The 11485-nt window shown below is 45.1% G+C and overlaps 1 protein-coding gene across 1 annotated transcript in view; it reads left to right on the top strand.

Moving 5' to 3' along the window:
- Positions 1-4295: 4295 nt before the first annotated feature.
- The window catches only part of TBX18 (T-box transcription factor 18), a 34953-nt gene continuing 27763 nt past the window's right edge, over positions 4296-11485 (top strand). Inside the window, exons 1-3 of the mRNA XM_083608238.1 lie at positions 4296-5027; positions 7443-7638; positions 10798-10899. Of these exons, the coding sequence (XP_083464364.1) occupies positions 4730-5027; positions 7443-7638; positions 10798-10899 (596 nt within the window). The 5' untranslated portion in view covers positions 4296-4729. The remainder of the gene's footprint in view (positions 5028-7442; positions 7639-10797; positions 10900-11485) is intronic.

The following is an 11485-nucleotide window of genomic DNA, read 5'->3' as shown; positions in this document are numbered from 1 at the left end:
GCGAGAGATGCGCCAAGGTGCCTTTCGTACCACCGCGCAGCCGGATCCTGTGCGTGTAGATTTGGAAGCAAGCCTCCCTGTGTCGGAGGAGGCTGACTCCCAAATAAGTGTGCGTGGGACTGCGTGCCCCCACCTTTTCTGTCCAGGACCACAGTGGTGAGATGCGATGGTCTATTCTAAAGCCTTTTCCCCTTCCTTTTTGCTCAGCGCAGTTTCCTTTGAGATACTCTACGTTCTGTCACACTAACACGCCGCATTACACGCTGGGATACACTGGCCTGCCTCGCTGAGTACAAGGTGCAGGGGGTTCTGCTATTTTGGGGGGGAGGATGGGGGGGAGGACGGTACCCCGAAGCCTCATATCTCGGAACAAGGCGCCTCTTCAGCCCTGGAGGGCAAAGTCGGTGAAGAAGCCAGTTCAGCCTTAATTGTTGAACGGAAATTCGCTTTAATCGTGCCCTGTCAAATGCTTTGCCCACCTAGTAACTCTCTCTATATATAAATACCGTGGTACCTCGGGTTACTTACGCTTTAGGTTACATACACTTCAGGTGGCGTGGCAGCAGCAGGAGGCCCCATTAGCTAAAGTGGTGCTTCAGGTTAAGAACAGTTTCAGATTAAGAACGGACCTCCGGAACGAATTAAGTACTTAACCCGAGGTACCACTGTAACTATATATATATATATATATAAATACGGGAATACATTTGTTTCAAAGTTATTTATCTCCCACTTCCCTTTCTTCTCCTCTTCCCTTTCCTGTTAAAGGGGTCTTGGTAAGTCAAACAACGAGAGAGAGAGAGAGAGAGAGAGAGAGAGAGAGAGAGAGAGAGGGGTTAAACGAGTGGAGAATTTCTTAGATGCCCTATAACACCAGCAAGAGAGACCCAGGAAGGAAGGAAGGAAGGAAGGAAGGAAGGAAGGAAGGAGGGAAGGAAGGTTCAGAAGATGTAATCTGTAGCCTATTTCTATTCTGTCTCTCTCTTCCTGCATAAAGCGAAGCGTTCCTTGGCACTCGCCTGTCTGCTTAAGAGTCACTTTGACTTGCTCCCAAGGAAGCGTGCACAGAATTGCAGCCTCTACAGCTAAACTCTGTTGCTGATCCCCGCTCCCCCTCTCCGGAACGGCCCTTTAATGATCACCCCCCCCCGATTTACCCCTCTGGACACAAGACAAGACCGAGGAGGAAAAGTATTTCCCCCAGGAGACCCGTTGCTGCTTTAGGTTCCAGTGGAAAGGGCAGACCGCCACTGGCAACTGCTTGCCCGGGTGGCCCCAGTCGAAAAGAGCCGCCCCACCGAGACCCACCAGCGACCTCTTTTCTCTAAGACTCTCGCAGGAGCTTTAAAGCTTAGCGCTCCTTGGGCGTCAGGGCCAAACGGGCTTAAATCTATGGGGCAGGGCTTGGAGCGTAGCTTTGTTGCTTGGCTAGCAGTATTAACAGCCCGATCCATAGCATAACTTGGAGGAAGCTCCACGTTAAAAATCAGTGGCACTGACTTTTAACCAGGTTTGCTCAGGAGAGTAGTGGTTATATATGCATGTGTGTATGTGTATAGATGGGGAGCGAATTATCACCGAAGCTTTTGAACTTCCAGAGTCCCTTTCTTGTAAACGCTGACCTCTCCAACTGCCTGGCCGCCAAGGAAGCGACAGATGGATTTACATTTTTTGTGACATGTTAAATTCCATCCTCCAAACGTTCCCATTCGCTCTGTTGCTCGGGCTCCAGAGATGCATCGTTTTAAGAGGAGTAACAGCAACAATAATAACAATATTATAAACGAACAGGAGGGAAACACACGCGCGCATTCAACTTCAGACTCTCCAAAATGTGCTCGGGGAAAGGATTGCTCACCCAAAGAGAGTAAAATACTAACTACAGTACATCGACACACTGTGTAAGAAAATTGCTACTCCGCTGTGGCTTAAAAGTGGGACAAAAACTGAAACACGAATCCCTCCTAGATTAAACTCTGCAGTTCATAATTCATTGTAGAATAAATTGAGTTAAAAACAACAACCCCAAAACCGACCTGGATTATTTCCACGGTGGGTTCCAACTGAGTGTGTTTAGGCTGTGAGATTACCTGCTCCAGAGTAATCCCATTAACAACCCTGGGGCTCCTTCGGAATGATCACAGTATGCGAATGGCAAGTCACTGTGTCTGAATACCTCTAGTTCCAGGCGACCAGTATTATAACCTGCTTAGTTAAAGAACAAAGATGTCCGCCCAACTGCAAAGGTAGCCTTATCTGTCAAAGGGAGAGGTGATATTTGCTCCTGTCTCGGTCTCCTTTGGGGGGAAGGGAGGGAGAGAAATCGAATAAAGGAATCACAATAGTAAATAACAACGTAAGGCCAAGCTGGCAGCGGGGCGGGGGAGCAATACATAAATATTTAATAAATACAGTTTGGATCTGAAAATGATTACTGGTGAAATAAATCAGGTAACGATGCCCCAAGCTCTGTCAGGGACGGCTCTCTCTCTCTCTCTCTGGTGTGATGATTGTACCTGGAAAAAGGCTCAGCTGAAATCAGAAGTATTTTCTTCTAAGAAAATGCATATAGGGGTGTAGAACTACCCGCCATCAGAGGCACACATGTTCACATAGAGCAGAGCAGAGGAGAGAGAGATGGTTTTGAAGCCTGCTCGCAGTGTTGGGATGAAGCCCGCTTGTTGCTTATAATTTAAGAATTTTAGTGAAAAAATTAAATTGGTACTACGAACACACTGAGCAGGAAAAGAACACACACACAAATACACATTCTATGGCTGTTCATCCGACTGGTTTTCTCCAGAGGCAATAAACAAATAACTTTTTAAATGACAATATAACAAAAAAACTTATTTTATCTTCGCTTCTCAGAATGTTCGCAAAGATAGCGTACATAATTTTGAATAAACATAACGAGGTCCACAGTTCAATTTGGAAAGTGTATACAGTGTGGTTAATTTGTATAATCTACCCCAGGTTGTAAGCTAACCGTTTGGGAAATTATCAATTGAATCGCAAAAAAGGGGGGGTTAAAACAGAAGAGGTGGTGCATGGATTAATATTTATTTACCAGGCACCATCAGAAACAAATTCATATGAGATTAAAATTATATTTTAACCTTGCAGTCGGTATATTATCCGATGAATTGTATCTATTATTTGATTAAAGCTTTCAGTCCTAGGTCATTAGTTAGACTCTAAGGAGGAATATAAGGGGAATGGAGACAGTGGGTGGCACTATACCCGCATTGACTTTATGGGAGTCGCAGACTCCTGGGAATATAACTGATGGAAATAAAAGGATCCTGCTTTCACCGAGGAAAAAAATCCTTATGTTTAATTCACATTTGAAAGAATATAGGAACAACGGTCTCTGCTCTTGCGCAGGAGAATTTCCCAGTAAATGGTGCGCTACGTCTTCATTGCTGGGGTGCAGTTTTAAACATGTCTAAAGATCCCTCTATATGGAGGATTAAATATGTAGCTCTTATTCTACACATGGTTTTTTTTTTTTACTATTAATATTTTAAAAAACTAAACGTTCACTGCTCAGTTTATGCTGGAAAGGAACAAAACAATTGTCCTTTGGAAATATAGCCATAAGAATGCATTAATTATTCTCTCCGCCTCTAAATTTAAAAAAATTGCCATACTTTAAATAAGTATTTATATCTCAATTTATTTATTGTTTATTTTGGGGTTTGGGAGCAAAGTGAAAAACGACTGCAAACGGCTTGCGCTGTACCAGCCTGAGCTGCCTGTAATTTTGTAAAACGTCATGAGACTTCTCCTTCTGCAGCATTTACACTGCTTGAGCACACATTACCCTTGCAAGCAGCGTCGCGGTTATTTCCATTTTACGGATGGAGAACTGAGGCTGAAAAACCATTACTTTCCCAGAGCCACCCAACGGGTCTCCCCAAGGAGGTGGAACTAGAACCCAGCTCCCCCCTTTCCCCCTGATACCACCCAGATCTGGATTACTAAATCCACTTGATTAGTTGATTTTTGGTTAAATGCTAGATAAATCCAGCACCTTGCCTGGAGAGAGCAAAGGGCTGTAAGAATACGAAAGAGACGGGGTTGCTTTGGGGTGCTAGGAACGGAAGAGAGGGTGGCAGGCACCCCTTAGATTGCTCCCCCGCTCCCCATCCACTTGCATAACCTTCTAAGGAAGAAGCAACCGGTTTTTTGGGGGGGAGAGGGTGAGGGGACCCGTAATTTCTGATTGGCCGAGGGCACCTCCTGATTGACAGGCGTTCCGGTCCTTTGGGCTCCGCCCCGTCGCCGTCCCTTTATTGACACTAATGAGCAAGTTCTTCCCACCGGTCTCCTGCCTGGAAGTGCTGACAGATCAAGGCAACAAATTTCAATTACAAGCCCTAATTTGTGTCCGCAGAGCGTTTGTTACCCATGTCAGAGCTGTTTGGCCCCTCAGACGAAGCAGAGCTTGCAGGAAGAAGAAGAGGAGGAGGAGGGGGAGGAGGGAGAGGAGAAGAAGAAGAAGAGAAGCGCTGCTTTTCCAAAAAGGAATAGATCGGGCTTGGGAAGAAAAGAGGAGGGAAAGGGAGAAGAGGAGGAGGGGGGACACGAACCCCAAACCTCTTTGGGCTGCCTGAAGTCGGATGTAAAAGAGAAGGAGGCGACGCGAAGGCGGACGGCGCGGCCTGGAAGGAGGCGATCAGGCGCCCGGGGAAGAGTGGCGGAGGGCTCCCGGCCCGGCCCGGGCATGGCGGAGAAAAGGCGAGCGTCCCCGTGCGCCATGCTGAGCCTCAAGGCGCACGCCTTCTCGGTGGAAGCCCTCATCGGCGCCGAGAAGCAGCAGCAGCAGCAGCAGCAGCAACAGGAGCAGCAACAGCCGCCGAAGCGGAGGAAAGTGGCCGGGGAAGAGGCGCCACCGGCGGCCGCCGAAGGGGCGAGCAGCTGCGGGAAGGGCGCCGCCGAAGGCGCGGACGCTTTGGCGCCCAGCGCCGAGACGGGGCCGGCCGCGGCCGAGAGGAGCTGCGGGGTCCGGGCTCTGCCTCCCGGTGAGTGAGCGAGGTAGCGCCCCGGCCTGTGTTGTTGCGGGGTGGGGTGGGGTGTGGGGAATGCCCCTCTCGGGCTCCCCTTCTTTCCGTGAAAGCCCGTCTCCCCAGGCGCCCCGCTTCCGAAGGCTTCCCCCCCCCTCGGGGGGCGATCGTACTCTCCTTGTACCCAAACCGAGTGGCCTCTCCGGGGACAGCTGTCATGGCCCAGAGCTTGCCCTCGGTACCCTGCTAAAAACCAGGCGATCTTGACTGTGCCCAAGTGTCCTCCCCCTGCAGTTTTCCCAGGTCTGAGTGGGTGGGCGAGTGGGGGTGAAATGCAAGATCAACCCGCTATTGTTTAAGAATACTTCCGATGGCGTGAGAATAACACCCCCCTCTCTAACGATCGTTTTCATTATTTAGCATTAATTTTATGCACATTGCAATATCTGTGCGATTCTTCTCCATTCTGAGAGGAGTCCTATGGGTTTCCTCATCTGGTTGAGTTCAATGGGACTTGATCCCAAAGAAGCGCCCAAAGACATGCGAACACAAGAGTCTTGTGACGCTAAACCAAACGGGTTACAGTACTTTGTTTCAGACAGTGGGCACAAAATCAGGCCTGCGTAAATCTTACTGGTACCAAAAGGAATTATATACATGAGGGGTTTATCTTTAAATTACTGGTTGTGATAGTACTATTAGATGTTCTTAACTTTATCAGATAATTGCAGATGGTTTTAACCCTTATTTATCCATTAATAAATCATTCAGTTTATACAAAATCCAGTCTTAACGATTTCTAGCTGACATATTTTTTATTCTTAATAGGAATGCTCAAGCACACCCACTTATGTCTTAATTGTTCTGTTTAGGTGCCAAACTAATGAACAGATACTTTAATAACATTCTCGGTCTTTTTTCCACACTATTGTTTTCATATCTGCTTCAGCTTTAACTAATTAGAAACACAGAGGTTTTTTAAGTGCACCCAGAGTCAGAAGATGTTTGGTGTCTTTTATTAAATATCAAATAAACATATACGAATAATAATTACACGGAACAATACATTCCATATAATTTGTTTCTAGTCATTCATTTTTATTATTTTGGTGCCTTCCCACAAAAAATGGAACTAAAATGACTAGTCTTAGGGATTTGTTTAGCGAGAAAATGGATTAACATTCTTTATAAAAATAAAGAAACCAGTTCCTTTTATATTTAATCCATTTTATATTTAATCCATTTCAAATCCTTAGGGTTTATTTTCAAATGTGTTTTGGATTGGAATGCTTGGCTTTCTATTTTAGACTGCAATCCTATGCCCACTTATCTGGGCGTAAATTCTATTGAACTCAGTGGGTCTTGCTGAGTAGCGTCTAGGAGCGCACCGGGCAACATGGGTGTAACCCACAGAAATCTTAAGAAAGTCTCTACAGTACAGTTGAAACGCCGATTTTATTGCTACGATCATGTATACTTTTATAGCATTTGGGCCTGCGCAGTTTTGCACCTCATAATCCCCGAGAATTGCAGAACCTGCCCAAAAGTCCCCCAGCGAAAATGTTCGTCGTTCAGCGAAGAAAAATAGCCGTAGTTTATGAAAACGCATGCCATCATAAAGATGCTGCAAGACTCTAAAACATGCAGAAAAACCGAGGATCTTTAAACTGCTGTTGCGCGGAGTTGCGCTATAATGCAGGAAAAGATGAACCTAGCTTGGCAGCTCGATCCTGACCCTGGTTCGGGACTTCCACTGACACCGACGGGCCTTCCTCGAAGCGAAGGCCCTCGACCTCCCAGCAGACGGGCCCGAGGTGGCCGGCTTCCTCCAAGCCGCCCTCGTTGACCCGAACCGTGGCTTCCTTCTGCTCGGAGGAAGGGCCACGTCTTTCGCAAGGACGCGCGCGCCTGCTACCGAAAGACCCCCCCCCCGGCCCCCTTCCGGGGCTCGTCTCCCTGGTGTGGCGGTGAGGGAAACGGGCACTTCTTCCCTTCCCGCCTTCGACCGGGCCCGGCGGCCTTTCTGCAAGCGAATCCCTTTCCCAGCCCTCTTCCTTGTGCGTCCTGGCCCCGCGCAGAGGAGCGCCCCAGGCTGCGCCGAAGCGAGCAAAAAGGCGGCGCGGGGGAAGGCGCAGGACGCACGTGCCGCTGGGAGAAGGAAGGGGCCGCCGGCTTGGGCCTTTCTCGGCTTGGCCCGTGATCCCTAGAAGCGCCGGCCTTTCCCGAGAAGGCGCGCAAGGCAGCAATGAGGGCACATTGCGCCCCTCGCCTCTCTAGGTTTGGCGCCGGCCTTTCCCGAGTAGCCAAAGACGCGTTAAGGCAGCAATAAGGGCACATTGCGCCCCGCGCCTCTCGAGATTTGGCGCCTCCGGGCCTCGCGTTTCTTTGCCCGGCGCGCTCTCTAATCCGTCGCCCGCTTTCCCCCTCCTGCAGGTGGCTGCGAGGACAGCTTCCTGAGCGCTACGTCGCCGCCGCTGTCCCCCGGAGGCCCCGCCAAGGCCAAAGGCTCCTCCCGGCCTGCTTCTCCCTTGCTGGCCCCGCCGGTGCCTCGCGTCGACCTGCAGGGCGCCGAGCTCTGGAAGCGCTTTCACGAGATCGGCACCGAGATGATCATCACCAAGGCGGGGAGGTAAGGAACGAAACGCGAAACAACACGAGCAAAGCAAGGCCTCCCGGACCCAGCCAGCCAGGCAGGCAGCCATAGGAAAGAGTGGCCGAAACACTTTGGAAAGAGCGGCAGGCCCGCAGCGCCCTTAGGCGCCTTTCCCGCTTTCGCCAACGGCGCTGCGCCGCTTGGAGAAGGGCCGAGGTTTTGCGAATGCCATGCATCCATTTTGCGCACTCTTGACAGTTCTCTCCCTCACATTCAGCCGGAGGGGGTTGCCTCAAAACAGTACCATTCATCTCTTAATAGACTTAGTTTATCTGCTTAACAATCCTAAAAGGTGTTTTATTTCCAAGCGGCATTCTGTTACTCTAAACTACTTGTGAGCAGGTCTTTGTAAACTGTTGAATTCTGTGTCGTTTGTTTAAGGTTTGGTTATTAGGTCATTCTGCCCCTGACCTAGAGATACTGATTTTAAAGTAAGTGGCAATAAGGCTTTGCAAACTAACAGCCTGATCTGGAGTACTTGAAATAAAATCACTTGATTTAAAATTGAATTGTTTACAAGTGATGGGGTCATTTTAGAAGTGAGCCATCTGCCTCTTAAGAAGTCTGTATTGACTCTGTAGAAATATATATAAGACATGTGTATAATTACAGTGGTACCTCGGGTTAAGAACTTAATTTGTTCTGGAGGTCCGTTCTTAACCTGAAACTGTTCTTAACCTGAAGCACCACTTTAGCTAATGGGGCCTCCTGCTGCCGCTGCAAGATTTTGTTCTCATCCTGAGGTAATATTTCTGGGTTAGCAGAGTCTGTAACCTGAAGCGTATGTAATCTGAGGTACCACTGTACAGTGCCTGACATTTTTAGCATGGTTAAAATTCTACTAGATGTTTTCTGAGTAGATTATTGCAGAAGATCAAGTCGAATCCATATATACAGGAGAACCCACTGATCTCTCTTGGTTTTGCAATGTGGATGGCTTAAGATGTTATATGTTGCAGCATGTTGTTTCACAAGATAGCTTTCTCCACCATCTTAATTAAATACAAAGTCTTTATGCTGCAGAAGCTGGATGTTTAAATTGCCTCTTAATTTCTGTAATGCTTAAAGTTGAGAATACGATCCCAAATCTGTCAATATGTCAAAATGAATTAAGCAAATTGATTTATAAAGCTGGATAGGCCACAGTCATTTCAGATGATATAGAAATATGTGGACTTCTAGGTTTCCTGTTCATTATGTTAAAGGGCATGAATGCTAGGTTCTTAAAAGAACTTTTTTTCTTCCCTTTCCAAAGGATACACATGGTAAAAACCTGCACAGTATAAAAGTATCTGAACTTATTAGAAATTACAGAAACATATTTTATTGAATCCATATGTTACCTTCTACATTTTCAGAGGGGCTTTATTAATGATTGAAGTGCAGTCTTAAACAGCACAAGGCAACATTTGTCTTAAAAGTTGTCCTGTCAAAATTTTTCTTTTTTATCTTACAGGTGCACTGAAATAACAGCAAGAACTAGTTAGCAGCAGCTAGTTTTGCCCTCTTTTTTAGTTAGCCATGATGTCAATAACTCCTTTCCCCCTTCCAAAATCTAACTTTGATTTCATGCATTTCCAACAACATCAGTAATACAAGAAAATAGCATTGCATGTTCATTTGTATAGAAAGAAAAATATAGCATGCCTTTGTGAAAAATATCCTTCAAAACAGATGAATAGAGACAGGTATCGGGTATATGTTAATTTGAAAATAAAATGTATTTTAAACTTCTACAACCTATAACCACTTCAGTGTGATTCTAGCAAAGCTTCACATGTGCACCTTTGTATTAGTGTAGATTTGATATCAATTCCTGTCCCTAAGAAAATGAACTTTATAATATCTAAAAATGAAGATTTTACATATCTTCTGAATTCATAGAACACATCCCTTGGCTTAAACGATCCCTCTGCAAGCCCAATTGAAATGAATGGGAGCTGTGCTCTTTGATTGTACTTTGTCTATACTAGTATAATAAATCCTATGGCATTGTCATGATTCTATATTTAGACTGTCATTCCATAGAATTCCATTATAGAATTGCTAATTGTTTGATATTGTTAAATAATAAAAAGGCTGCAGTCCCAAGCATATTTATGCAATCCGAAGAGAAACCAGAGTATATTTATTAGAGAGTAAGTTCCTTTGAAGTTAGTGGGGATTTCTTATGAGAAAACAGGTTAGGATTGCACCTCAAGTAACTAATTCACCTTCTAGTGAAATCCTATTCATGTCTACACAGAAGTAAACCCCGTTGAGTTTAATGGGATTTACTCCCAGTTAAGTTTGTATAGGACTGCAACCTTAGACTTAAATTGTAGCCCAATCCTGATTGCATTTCTGCAGAAGTAAATCCCATTCATTTGAATGGAACTTGTTTCTAATGTCATCTTAAGCATATAAGGAAAGTCCCGCTGGATCAGACCATAGACCGTTTAGTCCAGCATTCTGTTTTCCCGCTGGGCAACTAGATGCCATTGGGAAACCCCTGAGCAGGCAATGGTCACAATGACACTCTCCTTGATTCATGGTTAATACTCTCTTAAAAATATTTTTGATGTGATCTAGGTAATCAGTACAAGCCTGCACTGGAAATAAGAAACAAGCATCACCCGTGGTCCTGCTCATGATTTCAATACACAGTTGTGTACATGGGGAAGATGCTCATTGCATACAAAGCCAGTGCTGGATGCAATGATCTATGTGGCTTAGAAATTACTTCAATTTGCTTAGAATCCAAACTTCAATCTCTGAAAAATCTGTTCTTTTGTGAATTACAGTTCCAAATTAAGCACATGTTTTCTTAGAATTACCTTTTTTTAAAAAAAAAACTGCTAAAAGAAAATCTCCATTAAAAAATGCTTAACAATTGCATCTGAATGATTTGGCAGTTTGCTCTTTGAAGAAATTTCAGGGGGAAAAACACAAGTGTTGTTCAGCAAAAAAAAATTAAATCCATGGAGGCGTGTGCCGTAAGTCTATTTTGTGAATGAGTATAATTATTTAAAAAGAGAAGCTTCCGACAAATAACTTTAAATGAAAAAGAGTTGGAGGTAGATTCCACAAACATGTTGCTGTTTATGTATTCCATGTCTGTTTTTTTATTAAATGCTCTTCTTTTTCTGTGTTCAGACGGATGTTTCCTGCAATGAGAGTGAAAATTTCAGGCCTAGACCCTCATCAGCAATACTATATTGCCATGGACATTGTCCCCGTGGATAACAAAAGATACAGGTAATTGCAGTATATAAGACTTTGGGATATCAGGAACTGCAAAAGAATATTGCTAGTTTGGAAATTAACAGAAGGTTGTGCTTAACTCCCAAATTCCTATCTTCATCTCACTGCATGAAAAATAAGTGCCTTGTGCCAAGCACGTGAGAACAATCAAGGCTTGTTTTATTGAACTGCTTTGTACATTGGCTCATATTTTGAACACATTCTACATTATCCAAATCATATCCCCCCCCCATCACAAGCTGCTGTCCTTGAGCCCCCTTACTTGGAAATACTTACTGAAGCTGGGAAGACTGGGGTGGATTGTCCATAACCTGTATAAACCACCATTCAAACCCAGTTAAAGAACAGCACTATGAGAGAATATTGCGTATTTTCAGTGGCTATTCAGATAGCAGTTGTCTGCATAAGGTTATTAAACATTAATAAGTAAGTGCAAAAAAACCTTAAATTCTGTGCTAAACATATAAGTTACTTGAACTATCAAATTATTTCAAGAGAGTGTTTGTACGAGGCACAGGTTCGAGTATAATTGCAGAATAGCACTTTTGGTGGCTTTCTTTGTTTAGTTATTTAACAGCAT

The sequence above is a fragment of the Podarcis filfolensis genome (genome assembly GCF_964270895.1).
Source record: "Podarcis filfolensis genome assembly, chromosome: 3".
Lineage (NCBI taxonomy): Eukaryota > Metazoa > Chordata > Lepidosauria > Squamata > Lacertidae > Podarcis > Podarcis filfolensis.
This window is presented reverse-complemented; position numbering and strand designations above follow the sequence as displayed.